Genomic DNA, 20603 nt, shown 5'->3' with positions numbered 1-20603 from the left:
TATACCATCTAGAAATAATTATTTAGTGATCTTCTTACGCTTGTCACGTGAAATTAAAAGCTTATTGTTCCAGGAAAATCTTAATACATAGGTACACCAGTGGTGCTTCAACCTTCTGGGTTCTGGGGCTCTGTATTTTTTATATAAGCGTTGGATTTTTCTAATAAATGATCAATGTCTGGCATATGATGTCAAAATTAGGTCTGAGAAATTTCGGTTTCTTCACGATGTTTACCTTAACTGCAATTATTAACCATCAATAAAGAATCATCAATTACAAGTAAGTAAGTATTACATCCTTAACCATTAAAATACTGCTCCTTCATAAAACAGCAAGGATCTCTAATTTTTAATAGGGGTCCAACTAAGTTTATACTCGCTACCTGCGTTGAGCGCCTCATAAAGGGGCCAACATTCAATCAAATAGTGACTTAATATTTTATTTTGTTCTTTATTTCCACGCTTTTATTGACAGGAATAGCATAAGTAATAACTTCAGTGTTGCAACATGCAAATAGTTCCCCTATTTATACTTTAATTTATGAATTAAGGTATATAATTATTGTAATTCACATACATATATTTAATGAATGATATTTAACGAAAGCTGATGTGTGAATATTGGTCAGAAACATTTCTGCGTCTGTTGCCGTTTTTTATATGTAGGCGCTTAGTTTTCATTACCAACCGGAATTTTTTTTTGCAATAAACGTTACATTTGACAATAACATACATCTTAATCCCGAGCGAGTATTTCATGTAAATAGGGAAGTTTTTTAAGTTGGCAACATTGTATTTAATAGGGTCCTTAAGCCTGGACGGCTTGACACACGTGGTGAAGATGTCTTTTTTATTAATGTTACTCTATTAGTCAAATCGCTTTTTTAATTGCTGTCTTAACTATCTAAATACAGATATGTAAAAAATGTCAGACGCATTTTAGGTGTAAGTAAACCAAGATTGTTTAAGTTGGTAACACTGAAAATGTTGAGAACTGGCCAGTTAGAAACGTTCCAATGAAAACTTTTTTGAATTTCTGAGAAAACATTTATGATTTTTTATGTCGGCTTGTTTTATATATATGTATTATCTAAAGAAGCTGAAAACATAACCTAAACCTAGCTAAAACTCGTGCTGATTAAATCGACTTACACAAACTGATGCATTTTTTTCGATTTTTTTATATATTTCATGTTATTATTAAGTTATTTTATTCAATTATAAACTCAGTATTATCAATCATTTTATTCCAAAAGGTTATCTTTAACTGAGGTATGTCGCAATGGATTCAATAAAAATACCTTTCTATACGATACTTATATTATTACAATTTCAAGGAAAGAGTTCAATAAACTTTACTAGTATTAACCCTTTGTAAGTGATTAATTTAATCACAAACTGCCTACGCCACTTGCCTACGCTGCCTTATAATCACAGTCATAAAAGTAACACATAAAATGACTTTATAAATTTTACGTCTTTATAATTTATGATAATTTAATATAAAATTATAATGTTTCCGCTTTATAAATGTAGTAATAACTTTGGTATAAACAAGAATCGAATACCTAAAACAAATTCTTAAAATGGTACATAATTTAATTTTAGAACAACCATAATTTAATGTTTACGTGCAATCGTTCTTAATTTAAAATTCGCGCACTTCGCACACTTTGCTGCTACGCCGTAGCCCGTAGGCGAATTACGCCACACTAATTGTTAATACTATTGTCGAAAGTCAGTTCTTTTTCAGTACGCTTAATTTTTTGATAATTAATAAGAACGTACACATGAAGCAATATCTCACAATGACGTAGGGTATTAAAAATGCAGATTTGCTAAGGCATGGAAGTAGACAAAATTAGTGGAATTCTCAAAAAAAATCCTGCTATTTTTTTTTACTAATGGCCGTAGTTATATTATAATAGCTATATAAATAGTCAACTAATCATTAATTTTTTTTCAGATGAACTGGTCTTTAGAATTGATATGATATCATGGATATATGGATTCAGTAAGATTAGTTCTAAAAGCTTTACAGCGCAGCTTTCGAGTTAAAATTAACTTATCATACATTATAATGAAGTAGTAACATCAGACTATTGTATTGTAACCGCGTGTCACAGAAACAATACGTGTTTCATTATTATGTGATAGCTTTCCGCACAAAATGAGGTGCAAAGTGTCCCCTACCACGAGGTCTCGCTTATTCCAAAACAATTACGTTCAATTAACGTAACGCGTAATGTAATGAAAGAATTTATTAATATGAATTTTATTACCTAGAAATAAAAATGCATTTATAAACTTAGGTAAACTAAGGTCGATAATGTGCTCTTAACGGACGCAGACATCAACTTATCATCAGGTTATCTTAGGTTTTAAGACCAATATAGGTACTACCAACCCACTAATAGCGCGCGAACTTCTTTAAGTTCGCGCGCTATTAGTGGGTTTTTGGCGACTTTTCGCTTTAAATTTCTAATTCAATTTTATTATTGTTAAGAAAGAAAATTAATTGGCAAATTGAAAAACATCGGCGCATTTGCTTCCGATCGTTTGTTATAATTAAGTGAAAACGTAAATACCTATTCTGTTTGCATTTTACACTGATAACATGACTCGCAAAATAGCACATGTTTTGATAACAAAACTAATTTATTTTATATGATAATTTCTATGATACACACTTCAATTATTGTAAAATTCATTTACATTGCCATAATTTTATTGACAATTATTCCGACACATATAAAACACGTTAATATTGTCAAATAGTAAGTCGTATTAATGTGACGGATCGTACGCACACAATTACGACTAATCCCTATTCACTGCAACACAGTGCAACTGATAAAACGCGGGCGTTAATTATTATAGTCATAACAACATATTCAATTTTCTTAAAGTACTGAATGAACGCAATAAGTTATGTAAATAATTGTTCCAATTATATCATTAATGTAATAATGCTCTTCATTTATTATTCTGTTGTCTGTCATCGACAAAGGCGATAAACTAGTTTAATATTAAACAAAAAGCCAATTTTCTATTTACACACATACATCTGTAACACAATGAAAAACTTTGTATTTAGACTATTAGCAATTTAGAGAAAAGTAAGTTTCAGTAAAATGTATCTACATTTGATTAATTTTATGTTACCTGCACCGTCTCTTACCACAGTGAGATAATCAGTGTACTACAAATGGTGTAGGCCTGTGTGTGTGAGGCAGTGTGCGTGCTGTAATAGAGCGATGACGTGATTTCCTGCGCTGAGTTATTGCTACTGTGCCGCCGCTAAACGGTCTCACCGACGTTACTTTGTACCGACGTCCATTAATAATTACTTAATCTATATTATTCCAACTTTCCATACATTAAACGATACACATATACCCTCGTATATTTCATTGAGCGGTTGCCAAATTTGATCGGTAATATATGTGTTTATGTCTTTGTGTTTAGACTAACAGATCTTACAAATAAATGAATTTTAAATAAAATTTCATGAATAAGATAATCCCTATCTAGGCGATATTTATATTTCTGCCTTATCATTCACAAAAAGAAACATTATGGTTGTCATGATTACAATTATTTATATATTTATCATATTATAATTTGAATGGTTATGCATATATATAAACTTCCTCAGACTTTGCAAATAACCATTGTATTATCTGTATAAAATAAGTATATAAATAATAACACCGCAATGATTAATTTAATACGCAATCAATAATTATCATAATAAAACCTAATATAGTAGATATCACATTGTAAACTTCAACATTTATTATATACAATCCATTTAATCAATGCCCATTTTCTTCCTGTTTTATGTTATTGTTAGTGAAATAGACCAATCAGTGTTTCATATTATTTTTATTGATTCTCTATCTTCTTTTTATTCATTGCAGATGGTAACCTCTAGCAACCTAGCATTGTCTTTGGAATACGCGCAGACTGTACTAAGATATAAACATATATATATAACCATAAAAAGGGTGTTGGTAATATATTTTATCAATAAATGCTATTCTAAACACGTACAATTCACTACATTGTTAAAAACGTCATCAATGGAGATTCTGATATTTTAACTTAACGTCTGTCAAAGGTTAGCCGGGCGCTGCATGCGAGGGGGTGGAGAAGGCAACAACTCATAAAATTAAGCGATTTGGATGCGAGTTAGTCTAACTGTGAGAATCGTCGCGGCTGGACCGTTTCTCGATTGAATTACGACAACCATTGTTCGCGATTCGCAATTATATCGATATTCTGTTACTGTTTTAATCCTGTGACCTTTGTGTTGTGTTTGACGGATACCGAACCGGTCAGGTGAGATGATTACTTTAATACGGTTGTCTTGTATATATTGTTAATAGATCGTTAATGTGTGATAATTTGGCAATAACGGATCGGATATAGTTTTTTTGTTCACTTGGTCAAATTGATTTCATTAATTAAGCAATTAGTGTTTGTTTACTTTTTATGCGTTTGATGGATCACAAGGATTGTTATTTTAACAAATTAATTAAAAAGTGTGTCATGGTTTATTGTTAAGCTGTTAAAAATTGTAATCGATATATACAATTTGTTTATATGATACATTTGAGAGTAAGGAATTTAATTCTTGATTGGGATAAAAAAAAGCCTAATTTTATTTTATTTCGCGGTAAAATGGAAAGAGGTAATACAAGATTCTAAGCTGATTTAACGCAAGGGTATATAATAATATGTACATGAATTTTGTGTTTCCCATATATATTAGCGGTAATAATTTATAGTATTTAAAACTGCATGTGTTAAATGTTTTCTAGGATATATTCGCAAGTTAAAATAAATAAATAATATATAAATAAACATATGCAACAAGTTATTAAAGATATTTTACAAACCAAAAAAAATATTTTAAGCGATGAGCTTTATCTAGTTTGAGGGTAATTAAATACTTTAGGTTTAAAAAATTTAACAAATAGTTAAAAACTTTAGTGTGTATAGGGATATTCGATCGTTTAATTTCATAAAGAGAACGAGAGAAAAGAAAGAGAAAGAGAGAAAAGAAAAGAAAGAGAGAACCTCAGATTCGCAAATTACAATTATAAATAGAACTAAATGTAGCGTAAGCGTATCGTAAAGAATCATCGTAACAACCACCTTTTAATCAATTCTTCTAAAACTATATCAAAGGCTGTTCGACCGGTTGGAACTTTGTTCGTTCTGTCGTAAAATGTGTATGTATTATGTAATTAAATCTTAATTTAACGCAAGAGTATAATTATGAAAAATATCTCAGATTCTAAAGTAGTTAAGCCCTTCAAAAATTTAAACAATTAAAGTTATATTAATTCTTGTTCAGTAAATTCTCCTAAATTGTAAGGATTTTTTGACTAAGCTATCAATAATAAAATATTTGCACACGTAAATATTATGCTTGTAGCTGATTAGGTATGTCATTGTATAAGGAAAACTATGTGAAAACTCATATATTGTGAAGTTATTTCACTATTAACTTACAAAAGCTGTGTTCAAAAAAAAATCTCTCGAAAATAGTGTTAAGATAATAATTGGATTGTTGCATGAAGAAAACGAAAATGTGTTGTTTATTCCTTTTTGAAATTCCTATAATTAATAATTATTAAATTAAGAAATTTTTTTCAAATTGTTCACATTTTGTTTAGTTTTTAGTGGATCTTATTTATTTATTTATTTTATTTATCTTTATATATCATATCTACATTACGATCACTCAAATATATGTGTGAGTGGATCAGGTTTTAAAATACATATAGAATATTAAGAAATAATTATAGAATTGAATTATTAAAAAAATTGTGATAGTAAATCAATAATTACTGTTACCGAAAATGTTAATCAATGATTATTAACTATATATCTTCTTGTTTAATTAAATAAATTAGTGATTATTAAATTTAATTAAAAAATAGACACAGAATTATTTCTTAGACCACTATTATTTGCCTTAGACCCTAGTCGTTGTAACGATATTTCAAACGATATGTTTATTTTTTGTAAATACTGGATTGAATATAATTTTATTTAATTTTAACATGAATTAACATTAAAAGGATAATATATAATTAGAGATTGTGTTTTATTAGGTACAAATATAAAGCTTCAAGTTAGACGATTTGACTATTTGACAAACTAATTTGTACTATAATTATTTATATCTATTACGAAGAAGTGAAGTTGGTTCGTTGTAAGAATTAATACTAGTTATTAATTCTTACATACAGTACAATTCTGAAATAGCCTCAAAATAACAAGTGGAAAGCGAAACCATTTCTAAGTCGCATAAGCTTTTAATCAAGACGATTGGAAAGTCAAACTAATGTAATCTATACTAATATTATAAAGCAAAAAGATTAGTATAGTTATAAATTTGAAATTTGTATTTGCATGCCCCATACTTCAATTAGATATATGAAATGTGGCTTGACTAAACAATTATAAATTAAATGACATACGGATTGCGGAATACATTTTGATATTGACCAAAATCTGTCTATAAGACGTGATTTTAGTTTGGTAATTATGTGTGATGTATGAAAGTTCTACTTTAAATATGTATCTATTTTAAGACCCAGATATTTCTCCCATTTCTTGTTACTTTTTCAAAGTCTTGAACTTTTAGCGGTTGAACGATAGAAATGATTTTATTTTTTACCCTGAATATTACATAAGATGTTTTTGAGATATTAATGGTTAGCAGATTTTGTTGACTGAAATTTATGTCTGATTGAGATTGATCATCTAGTCTGGATATTTAAACCAAAGTTAAATAAGCAGGTGTCATCAGCGTAGAAAGTTATTTGGCCTTGTAAGTTGATCTCGTGAATGTTGTTAAAAATAAAAATGGACCTAATATAGATCCTTGTTGATTAATATCGGCTGATCTTAATTTAAAATAAGGAAAACATGCACATAAAATATCTTTCATTGCGATGAGCACACGCTGCAAAAACTATTGACGATAGAAAGAACAAATGTTCCACAATATTTAAGAAGATTACATAAAGAATATTCATGGTATGGAGATCAACCACTTAGAAGTACAAACAAACACAACCACAGCAGAAAATCAGACAGAAACAGAATACAGTTCTAAAAAATCATAGGCATTGGAATAGCTATTCAACAGAGATGTTGTTCATAATTCGTTCGAAATTTAATAAAACAGATTTTTGTTGTCTTCTTGTTTCATTTTCATTTAAGCACATAACATCTTTTTAGTATGCAACTATGAGTATATAATTTTCAGTCGGTTTTAAAATATCAATATACCTAATGATGGCATGTGATAAAATCTGCTAGAATTTAAAACAATAAAATTTAATTATTTTAAAGCTTATGCCTATGCCTAAATGGCTGAATACATGTATGACATAGTATTGACTTTCATTAACATAGCTGTTACACATTAAAAAAACACTTTTCACCGGATGGAAGCTGTGTAATTTTAAACTTATTATTTTTTACTTAATACTTATTATTTATCATAATTTTAAAAAAACTTTTCCGACGTTTCGCGTGCTTTACAGCATGCGTGGTCACGGTGACCATTATATTATATATTATTAAACTTATAATTAATCCGGGAAAAAATGTTTACATGTATGACGTTAACAAGGAATTAGCAATTATATTCATTGCATTAATAAACTAGCCAAAAAATCCTTATTGTCTGTACTGAAATATATAAAAAATCACAATAACCTATTTTTTAATTGACCAGAGATATTAGTTTATACGAATTCGTGTTATATACTTAATTGCACAACGGCTTATTAGTATGACGTCAATGAAAAGTGATTACTTAGCTTGATTAGTGAAATTGTAACGCGTGTAGTGCTAACACTACATCTATTGTGCGTTTGGCCTTTCTAGCAATAATTTTTCATATGAAAACACTTATTTACAATCTATATTACTGTATATTTATTTATAATCTAAATTATCTGACGCATATTAATTTATTTAAATGTCTTATCTTGAGAATACATATTTTTACTACAAAGTGTAATTATTAGTTATTTTTGTTTATAGATGCTGAACAATAAACACATAAATACAAAATAGACAAAAATGTAATCGGAATTTAAAAATTCGAAAATTTAATGAAGACCAGTAAAATATTACAAAACAAGTATCAATTATATATTACAATCAGTCATATAAACAAGTAGTAATTATATATTACAATCAGGCTCAACCAGGGTTTGGGGTACAGGCAATTCAAAATTAACAATTTGTAATTCTTATATCTATAATGATTACTTCTATAAACAATGAGGACGTGAGATCTCAGGACAGTCACGATTTTTTTTTAATCCTTGGGAAATTTGTTACGTATTCCTGTTGCAACTGTTTTGCGGTGATAACTCTTCCGGTAGCTTGCATGTATTCAAAGCCATCAGGGTCTATCAGGCTCAACCAGGATTTGGGGTTTAAAGTGTCTTTATTATTTTAAAATACGAATGATTATATAATTTCCTTCTAAACAATTCTCATCGCGGTTATAATATATAATTAAATAACAAAATTACTTTCCAAAATTAGCAATTAAAATCAGCATTTTTTTTTATCAAAAGCGTTCACATAATATATGATAAACTACATCCTAAAGTTTTGATTAATAAAACTAATAGCAGAAAATTATTTTAATAATGATCTCAGATCTCATCCTGTCATCTCATATTAAAAATCAAAGGAAACAAAAATAAACTAGGAAATGTTACATTTTACATTTACTTTGATTTTCTGTCAAATATCAAACATATTCGCTACTTCCGACTATTAAAATTATGATCACATATTATCTCGATGGCTCTTATTAAAGTGTAGTAAGGTTTATATATGTGTGACATTTTATATGATAGAGGTGGTCGGTGCTATCAAAGGGCCCACACACGGCGCGCGGATTTCCGTAACTTGTACGAGAGTGGATTATTGATTTTAATAAAGCGTGTTTTAGTCACAGAAAGTATTTTTTGTCACTTATGTAAAGGAGGAAGGGCGCTGTTCAAGTGTTTCTTTATTATACTTATTGTACGTAACAAAATTGAAGAGGTTTGATAGAATGTTTGTTCAGAAACTAATTAAATTAATGATTACTAATAAATGTTATATACATCATGCGGAGAAACCCGAGGCCATAACATAGGACCTTTACCTAAAGGCATACATATTTATTTACACTAAAAATTTCTCGCTTTTAGAACAACATTGTTAGACAAATTTAGTTAAACTGTGCGGAAGTATGTTAGCGTAAAAACAATTTTGCCTGTACTGTATTCAAGAGATATACCTCGCTATCACATTGACATACGATTTGTAGCAATTTATTATAACTAGGGTTGACAAAATTCAATTGCAATACATGAATATTAATTTCGATTAATGTTAATCCACGAAAAAGCGGTAGTCTGATAGTCTAATTTGACATATGTATTTACATGCCTATATAGATTCTAATCTACTTATTGAGTAACTTCTCGTGAAATATATGTGAGTTGCTAACAATAATCAGTAATAAATAAAATAAAAATCACAATTTTTTTGTATCTTTATTTTAAAACGGCTGATGATTTTAACGATGGATTTTGACAGCCCTATATCTATTCCAATAAAAATCAATCAGTGCATGGGCTGAACGCTAGTTGACCAAATATTTTGTATGTGCAGTTGGGAACAAAATATCGACAACAGTAACATTTTTAATCAAATTGGTGTCAAATATACTGTTATTCTTGGTTTTCTTAGAGCATTCAATCTGATTATGTGCCAACAGCACAAAAATAGTATTCCTGCAATTCTAGAATCTTAAGTACCATCCAAAAATAAATTTAACCAAGTTAAATTGAATCAAACATATCGTTTGTTACAGGAAGTACACCACTTCAAAGAAGATCAAACGAGCCGTCAATCCAGAGTTATTAAATGATTCAATCATAAAAACAAACATGCAAGATTCAACTAAACATTGAGACACAGATGTGCGACACACAAGATTCAGTAGAACACATACAAAACACAACGGAAATGCAAACAGTCGTGTCAAATTGTATGCCGGATATTGGGAATGTAGACTCGAATGATACATATGCAGAGTACGCAGATATATGTGGTTCAGAGGGTAAAATTAACGTTGATGATGATAGAGATATAGAAATTGACGTAACAGAAACAATAGACGATCAGAAAACTGATAAAAACGGTGAATGGCAATGCGAAAGTAAAAAACAAGAGACGTACGAAAGTAGGGATCCATTTGACTCGTGGCATCCACACGTTTATGGAAAACCTCCGAAGATGCCGACACCACACACCATAGAATTCATCCTTGGGTTGAATAAGGATTCTAAGAAGACTGTTAGTTCATTAATGAGTGTCAAAAGGTTCGGTCATGAGAGGGACAATAAGTTAGTGCAGAACAGACTGCAAGAACAGTTGCTGCAGCGGAGTAGGAATAGTGATAGTGCCAGTGTTAAGGAAGAACCTTTAAACTTGTCTGTGCCTAAGACTTGGAGTGAAGAAGAGAAATTCACTAGAGGTAAGTTGTTTTAAACCTTGCACTGCCCTATTACTTTTCTCATTACTATAATAGATGTGTTGGTATGTCTTAATATATTTATTTACTTATTTTAGAAAATATGTTCAAATTACCTTTTAAAGACATATTAACGTTATTATAAGTTCTTTGTTAAAAATATATTATCTCTAGTATCTTATAAAAACTAATTTAAAAAAAAGCATTAACATGAATGCGTATCTTTTCTGTTCAGTTGACCACACATACTCAATTTATTTCAATAACCACAGAAAACTGCTGAATTGAATTAGTCTACTCATTATCTAATCAAAATAATTTAGAAAATCTAGGCCGATTAATATACATGAATAATTTATAAATAAATCATGTATTTCCAATGAATTGATCAAAGATAAACAATAACATTAATGTGGTCGGAATCGACTCATCTATTCGAGTAGGTAATCGTTTGAAGTCGATCGATTAATCGAACAGACTAATGGGTCATCGATTGAACCGGACGGCTTAAACGATGCCGGGCTCCGGGCAAAGTGTAAATACTATAATCGGCTTATACGGGTAACGGTAGGCAGCGTTAGGTTAACGTTTAATTAATAGTAATAATACACTTACGCAATTTTGACTTTACGATATTGGTTACGAATACCGAACTTTTACATCTTAAATAGAAGGCCTTCAAAAGAAGATCATAAAGGCCGGCAACACACTTTAAAATCTGGTGTTAAAAAAAAAAACGTTTATTATGGAACATAATATACAGGTATCACTTAACACGTCCTTAAATTTGTACCTGTAGGCATCCCTACTTGTCGGCAAAGAAGACAAAGGGTGTAAGGCCGAGAGAAAAAGCCGGCGTTAAAAACTCTCGGTACTCTTTAAAAAAAGCAAATCATCAAACAACACATTTATTTTTAAAACAAATATAGCAAATTAATTAGATGTAGCCTTCCCAGCATTAGTCCCAGGCCCCTTTATCAACTAGATAGTCGCTAACTTTATAGTAAGCCTTTGTACACAGCTTTTCTTAAATTTATTTAAAGGCAGAGATAAAAGAGCCTCTGGGATTTTATTAAAGAACAGTATTCCTTTTCCCAAAAAAGAATTAGTCACTTTAGATAGTCTAGTGTTGCGGGTTCTGCTCGTTTGCGTCAAGATATATTCCAAGATCAAGAGTAAGTGATATTTACGTTAAGTTTGCCACGAAAAAACACCAAAAAATGTGGTAACTGGTAATCGATTCCCACCCACAAAGAAAATCAAACAATATTTCTATGAACATATTGGTTAGACCGAACATTACAGAATCATTAGTATTGGTGCAAATGCTCTAATGAAAGAGAATACTCTATGTCACATTCTGAAGTAAATATTTTAATTATGATATTATAAATTCTGATACAAGATTGAGCCTTATGACTTTGTTTTAAAAAGATTGATTCAATAACCTATCAAGAGACTTATGCCGTTTTTGTTTAAACGAGTATTAACCGTCGAAGTTGTAAATCAAAGTCAATTAGTGGAAAGTGTTCAGGGCTATGCGTTCATATTTTTAGTCGCGTATTAATAGTCGTTAAATGCAACGCTTTTGTTCGTTTATTGGCCGCAATTAGTTTTATTGAGTGCACTTAAGATAGATAAAATTATTTTGGACCTTTGAAAATTTTATTTAAAACCATATTTTTTAAATTTGGTGTGTAGACTAAATATCTATATAGGTTAGGTAATATGTTTACTAGTACAAAAATAAATATTATTTGTGAATCTGCCTTCTACTCGATTATCCTTTAATAAAAATAATATAAATTGATGCATTTCATCAAGCTATTCTAGAATACTTTGGTTTCTAATATTCTATTATAGAATCAGAGACGTTTCATTGTTACCTAACAATGAATAGTTTGAATGACGTAACAAAATGTGCTTTAATAATACATTACATATGAGCTTTAAAGTCCATTTGATTTGCAAAACATAATGTGGCGAAAATAGCTTCATTCTAATCTCAAGTCTTTGGCTTGCATTTATTGTGGCGTTTTAATCGAGAGCCATTTTGCACAACTTTATAAATACATCGGCTAAGCAACAATGATTTCTAAACTAGTCAGTATAGAGTCTGCATTGACAAATTCGAATGCATATAGATGTTGGTAAAATTAAATTCGAATGTCCGAGCAATAAGCTATCAAGCGATGCAGCTGCGTCGTCGGGGTTGCCAATTTATTTTTAAATATTTAATACAGATAATAAATATGACTAGATTATTATTAGTCTATGGTTTAACTTGGGTATTAGCTTGTCAATGGAGATAGCATGTGACACTTGACAGAGATAAATTCTTTCCTATAGCACAGATTATATGATTTATGGAGCTAAATATGAAAACGTTCTAGTTCAGTGTTATTGTAGTTGAAATGATAACAATTGCTTATTGAACTTATAAGTTAATTTTAAATACTTTTTATTTTATTTAAATATACACACACACATATATATATATACAATACACACACACACACACACACACACACACACATATATATATATAGCACACAAAGATTTAGGAACTTTTGTTTAGCTACGATAAGCACAAGCTAAATCTAAACCAAAGTGGATTTATCCTCTGAGTGCCAAAACCAAAGGAATTTTCTCTTTATGTGCGCAATTAACACTTGGCCGTACGGCGAAGTAATACTTCGTCAAATGACTTAGATTTCAAAACCCATAGGTTTCATTAATAGATCAGCAAAATATATTTCAAATTTAATATCTAATACAAGTAAGTACATATTATATATACTATGAACTAGCTTTCGCTTACACTTCAAAAGTGGTAGATGTCGTAAGATACATTTATGTTGATGCAGATTCGTGTTTATACTTAGCTCAATATATGACTCCCGTAAGTTTAATGTCTCGTTACTGAATCTCACACTTTACTATGAAAGGTTGTATCTAATAAATGAAAAGATTCCTGTGTTTCTCTGAATGTATCGTTCTTTTTTATAATTAATATAAATGTTAATGTATAAGTATGTTTCTTTTATCTGTTCGTTTTTTTTAAAATTGAACTGTACCTAAGTGCGAATGTCACTCAAAATAATTTTAAATAAATGTTAAAAGCGACAGGATGAAGCGCTGGCGGGAACATAAATTTCTTATAATTATTGTGATTAACGAATATGTTTATGTCCTACTGTCTTTACACGCTGTACTAAGAATATCTAGAGGACTACTAGAAAAATATTATTTGGTCAGTTCTGGTTTTGGCTAATAATAATATATTTTTAATGCTGCTCCGCTATCGCTCCTCACCGAACACATACAAGTCTATATTTGCGGACACTTAAGCTTCCTCCGATCGCTTTAATCTTCTACACTCCACACTACTTAGATAAATCACTTGTCTAGATTACCAGTTCGCGAATAAGTGCACTATACAGAAACTCCAAATAGAAATCGACACAACGATTTTATATTCTTCAGCTTATGCATGGTAAAAGATCTCTTTTGTTTACAACTAGTATAATGAGACTTAATAGTAAATCATCCATTTGATGATTTGTTTCCGTGGGTTATATTATTATATGTTAGCAAAACGAAAAAAAATTAATCATTGTTAAATCTTTAATTTTATCCTTATTGTAAAATGAAGTCCCTGGCTGCTTTTTATTATAAACGCGATAGCTATAGAATGACCTTTATCAATAAAAATCTAAGGTGTGTAAATTTATGTCGTATGTTGAGGAGGGCGCCATTCTTACCATTCATGAAATCCACATTGAGAGTGGAATGTTAGTAGGCTATATACACCGATACAGATACTTATTAGTGCACGAGTGTATTCATAGGAATATAGTGTATACTAACCTAATCCTGTAGGCCGACGGAGCCACACTACCTTCAAAGGAGTCACACTCAGGCTCTGGCATGTTCTAACACCAAAAAACCGTGGGGCTACAACCCCTGGTCTTAGCCTAAAATTTCTGTACAGCTTGTTTTTTTATTTAATAGACAAGTTAGGGATCAGTCTTCTGTGTCTAATACAGTGTATTTCAATCTGAGAAATAAATAAAATTTCTTTTCACCGTACGAGTGGGTGGCAAATGTGCAAATAGATAAGTCTACTGTTGTGATCGAAGGCACGAGCCCGGGGTTCATTTGCACGCTTAAGCTACCAATCTTAGTTGAAATTTTACATCGACGCAATTTAATCCATAAAAACCAAAATTTAAAAAGTTAAATTAAGTATATAATATAATAAGTAAAAATTTTAAAATGAGTTTGAGTTATAATTTTTAAAGTTTAAGTTTGAGTAAATGAGTTAAAATGATTAATAAGTTTTTTTAAAATGATAAATGTCACAATTGTAGGCAAACCAATTTGTTACAAAAATTTTTGAACGATGGATAGTTTAGAACATATAGCTAAAAACGCGCCCTTTTTCAAAGATGGCGGCCAACCGTAGAAAAATAGCTTTATTGTAACCCCACCACTACATCTCATTATTAAAATTGCGTCCTCTAATTTTTTAAAGTTTGTCACTCAAATTGTAAAATTTCAATGGACTATAGTAATTGTAATAAAGGCTACGATTGATACTTTTTCAAAAAACTAAGTTTGTATTTTTCCTACATATTTTATAACGGCTATGCCATAAAAGATTACACTTAACATTCTCACGGTTACCAGTTACTTAATATAGCAAAACAGTAAACATCTAATTACTTTATGCCTATTTAGAATACATGTAGATCTAATTGCATGCAGATTATATTAGTTATGGAAAGTCAGCGCTATGGGAATACAATCATGTCATAATTCAGTGTTACTTATAATAGCTTCCTTTAAAATGATTGAATAATAAAAATATAATGAGGATTACATTAAGTTTATGTTCGTCGGAGATCGGAGGAGAGTGTACTTATATTTAATATAAGTAAGAAGGCCTCATAAATTCTTATATTAGAATCTCATATCGCTATTATTTTCGAATAGTATTATCGAATACTTAGGGTCTGTTTCACAATGTCCGGATAAGTTCCAAATAAGCTATTTATTAGCATGGATAAACAGTATTTTTGCGTTTCACGACTGGCAGATAGCGCTATTCATCATGAAACGCGAAGTATCTTATTTGGAACAGGCCCTTAAAATCAAGTGTACATGTTATTAGTTTAATTATAAAGTTGTTTCAAAAATTCGCGACGACACCGTATCATTTGATTACATTATTGGTGTAAGGACGAAAGCTGTTAATGAATGAACATACAAAATAATTAGGTCAGATTGATTATTATCCTTCATTTTTATAAAGATTTACACGTCTATGGGATTATTTGATTAATTTATACTACGTTCACCAATTCATGTAAAAAAAATAGATCACCAATTTTGAAAATAATGCATACACACTTACTATATAATATATAGGACTATGGTTTATTTATTTATACATTTACGCCTTATACCGAAGGGGTAATGCTACTGGTCTTTCGCTTCATCCTCTTTCGGGACATTCATCATGCATCCTCGTGTATGGGTACTTCTGACTGTTTGATTGTATTAATCGTTCATAATATTAAAAGGTATTAAAGAAGTCACCGCTACAACCGTTTAGGTCTCGACCTCAGATTTTTATTTATACTATTTCGTAATCATTTACAATCTAGCTAAAAGGGTGTGTGACTAGTGCTAGGCAGGCTACTTCTAATTATTTTGCGATATTTGTTTAAAAACAGGTGTTGTTTTATGATTTGGTATTTTACGCGCCTTTTGCTTTGCTTTGCTCTGCCTTCTGTCTTCTTTGCCGATGAGCAGGACTGTCTACCGAATCAAATTTAATGACGTGTAATAAGTGATACCTGTATCTTATATTCCATAATAAACACATTTATTTTTTTGGTTTTTCTAATACGCGATACGATACGATAAGCCTTTCGAAGCGACGCTTTCCATCAACGTACAAACGACAATAGAGCGACATAGAATGTCCATTGGTGGCGCGGCTAGTGTTAGAACCTCAGAGATGAGAGCGGCTCGCTAAAACATAGGCCAACGTTTATAGTGCCATTTATATTAGTGTTTTTATTATTAATGACAGATAAATATTTTCATACTCATAGGTTACGTAGTCAATTCTCAAAAAGATTGTCGCGAACACGTTTAAATCTAAGAACATCATAATATTTGGCACATCAAAGACGTTAATCATGTAGTTCCCAGATCCATAATTGAATTAAAGTTCTTAACGATTCCAATAATAACTAACGTCAATTATTTTCTTTTCTCCCGCAAGTTAATAGCGCAATAAATACTGGATGTCCCACTTTGATGTTAAATGTTTAGCGCGTTGTCGATCTAACGATGTTTGGTGTTACACCATTCTTGATTGATGTATTGTGTGATTTAGATGCACTTCTGGTTAATTATTAACCGTTTTTAGAATTAGGTGAAGAGCTTTGGGAATACGAGTCTTGATTGATTGGGAAATTAAAGTTCTCAGTGAGTTTAGAAAATCTTAATTTAAATTCATTTACCACAGTTACATTTGACGAGTAACATAATAGTTGATACCTACATATTATGCATTTGCTATAAAATGATTTTGAAATATTTTTTAATATACACAATTAATTTATATAAGATATAAAGTAATCCTACAGCTAACATAAATTAATATAACAAAAAACAATAACTATACTAAAAAAAATAATTTCAAAATATATTTGCCGTTGCTCTTTGGGCAAAGTGAAGAAAAAAGTAAAAAAAAAAGTTTTTGTTTTTCTAATTTGTCTATAGCATAATTGTTTACAAAACATGATATAGTTTAAGCTACTTGCACTTTTGCCATAGATGTCCTATTCTCGGAAGTCATTCCTGTGACGTCACTGGACCACAATGTTTACACAGGCGTGCATTTCCTGCGTGTTCGCGAACCCAGCTGGGCCCTATCCTAATCCTAAGCTAATTTATTTTTCCGTCCGACCGCTACTTTATTGACAATAGTAAACGTTAAAACGCTGTTAATTTGCTCTCGAATAAAAGTTTAATGTGTTATTTTTGTTTCTAGAGGGCGTCGTAAAGCATTTGTCTTTATAGCGTTGAAGTTTCCTGTCTTATTCTTGATTAAAACCTAGTTGTTGTTGAATTATTATAATTATTTATTTAAGTGTCGATCGGCCTATCGTATAATTGCGTACGTACGTACGTGTTTTGCGTGTTAATTGTACGTTAATATAAGATAATGAATCGAGATTATTATTTTTGTGTTCACCGAAAAAAGAGTACTAGTAGTAGGACTAGATTAAGTAGATGTATGGTTTTTCTAGGGACAGAAATTGTTGATAATAATCAACTAGGAACTAGTCGGCGTATCAGTGATCTGAAATCTAGATGGTTTGGAACATCATTTAATGCAGATATAAAATTTAGTATTTCTTCGGCTGGGATAAATATTTGAAAGTGGCTCGCCTTGATGCTTAAGTTCTCCAACTCACCTGACGTTTAACCTAATGATGATAAATTTAAGTTGAAATAGTTATGTTTAGTATAGATAAGCAAATAAGCTTTCTTCTTCTTTTCCATTCCTTATAATCGGTTTACGTTACGAGAATATTATTGATAAAAACTGTTTCGGTCCCATTGCACTCTTACAACTAAAATAGATTTTCGTCTCTTTCTTTCAACGCTATTATGAAGAAGGATAGATTATTTTTATTAAAACGGTACATATATACTAATATAAGTAATACAACATAACATCAACAATAGTCTCATATTTCGCGAAATGTAATTAATATCTAGTCTTAGGCGACGTGTGACTCCAGAGTAAGCAGATTCCGCTGTTATTTTACATTAGGTAGGGTTCACGGTACTAGCGAAGCGAGAATCTTAACACATATGCGCTCTGCAATGTGTAAAATAAATTGCTTAATACAGACATACATAAAACAATTTTAAAATCGTTATGCCTTACACAGGGTAAAACTAAAAGCTTTCGTGAGGATGCTTGCAGCTCATTTTTCAGGTATCCCAACATTGTTAGTTTGAATAAATAAAATAAATGATTATCACATGTGCTGATTTGAACACTAGGAAATACGTTATTTAAACTTATTTTGTAACACCTACTTGAAGCTTAGAAGAATAGTGTTGGCCTGAGCACCTCTCAATCAAAAAGTATTTGGAATCACGGATGCCACAACTTTTCTGTCTGCAAATAACACTGGCCAAATGATTGCGAGGATATCAGCACGTTTGATATACAAAATTGACGGCATATGTCAGACACAGAAATCATTTACAAACTTAGGTAATTCTTAAAAGGCCGGGAACGCACTCGCGAGCCCTCTGGCATTGAGAGTGTCCATGGGGGGCGGTATCACTTAACATCAGATGAGCCTCCTGCCCGTTTGCTCCCTGTTCTATGAAAAAAAATACAGAAGCCTAGACAGCTAGAGGTTGTAGCGCCATTTTTTTAAAATCGTAAATGTATTTTTATTCGCTCCTCTTGTGCGCGTGTTTACCTACTTACGTCACACGGTTAGTATAATTTCTCACGTAACATATTTTTATGTATGATCATTTACATCGCAGTTCTTGGTAATTAGATAACATTTAATCATCTTTACATAGCAATATGGACTAGCTACTACAGTATTTGTACGCAAAATATAATTATGAATAAATAAATGTTTGAATTAATTCCTACTATCCATTGCCATCTACTATATGCAAATTGTGTTTTGTTGTATGTTCATAGCTTTAAGTAGGTTTGTTACTACATATATATGAAACAATAATTAGTAAGATTCTAACTTACGTAAGGCATGTACGAAGTTACATAATAATTGAAATTAGTTAACATTTTGTCCTTATCACACAAGTGTTATTTATCAAAAAAGGAAAAGAGAGAGAGAGAGTTACCGATCAAGAAACTAAAAAAATATCTTTAGATTTAATTCGTGTAAAAAATAAACAAAAGACTGCATAACTCGCCAATTTCCTTTAATAAAACTTGAATTAAAATTAGGATATTTATAAACGTATGAATGAGAGCTATCTGATTAAATTTAGATCATGTTAAACAAAAGTAAAAAGCATGCATATTTGCTACCGAGCCAAATATGTTAATTGTCGTCTGCTCCAAAGGGCTTGCTTGCAATACGTGGCATTTATCGCCTCCTTATTGCCAATTACACCTATTTGAAATACCTTTGATCATTCGATTTGTGTAAGAGGTGATACACACGAAACTATATCGATAGAGACCATTACCAAAATAATTAAACCAATAAAATGAAATAGTTTTACATATTACGTAGTCTACTGATAATTTTATAAAATCTTCTATCTAATATGTACCTACGACAATAAATGTAAACATAACATTTGGAAAAAAAATACAATTAAAACCATAAACAAGCAACAACAAACAACAATTACTTTAGACATACTATTTGAAAGCTTTTTTTAATACTTATTAACACACAGATAGGTCCACCGAAAGTTTCTTGCCAGTTCGTCTTGCTCGCTATACGCCCTTGACTTGCCAACTGGTAGTAAATGCAAATTTACAATTAATTTAATTTTTTGACGTTCATAAGTGTACTTGTTTAGCTATATGAATAAAGATATTTTTGATTTGATTTATAGTAAAGAATATATTTTTGATACTTTAAGCCCATTTAAAGTATCATAATTAATTGTACATATAATGTTAGGTTAGTGTAAACTCAATTTCCACATTTAGACGCCCATTTAGTCCGTTGTGCGTAGACCTGGCTAATTAAGCCAGTCTAGCTCCTAACTCAGAAGTTTCCTGGGCACTTTGCGAGCTTCACCTCACTGCTCCGAGGATTTCAATGGGAAGCCACAGATTGGCATTCCAGGAATACGTAGGTTACTGATTCCTCTCCTAAAACAGCATCTGTAATTTCATCTTTATTGTATTTATTACATTTCTATTATTAGTAAGCACAGTTAAACCACATAACTTCTATATATAATAGTCCATCTTAAC

The 20603-nt window shown here is 30.7% G+C and overlaps 1 protein-coding gene across 1 annotated transcript in view; it reads left to right on the top strand.

Annotated features, from left to right (window-relative positions):
• Positions 1-4209: 4209 nt before the first annotated feature.
• Positions 4210-20603, top strand: part of LOC110995728 (paired box protein 6 homolog) — a 49748-nt gene continuing 33354 nt past the window's right edge. Inside the window, exons 1-2 of the mRNA XM_022263019.2 lie at positions 4210-4344; positions 9917-10582. Coding sequence (XP_022118711.2) covers positions 10024-10582 — 559 coding nt within the window. The 5' untranslated portion in view covers positions 4210-4344; positions 9917-10023. The remainder of the gene's footprint in view (positions 4345-9916; positions 10583-20603) is intronic.

The sequence above is a fragment of the Pieris rapae genome, chromosome 6 (assembly GCF_905147795.1).
Source record: "Pieris rapae chromosome 6, ilPieRapa1.1, whole genome shotgun sequence".
Lineage (NCBI taxonomy): Eukaryota > Metazoa > Arthropoda > Insecta > Lepidoptera > Pieridae > Pieris > Pieris rapae.
The sequence above is the reverse complement of the archived record's forward strand: the minus strand, read 5'-3'. Positions and strand labels throughout refer to the sequence as shown.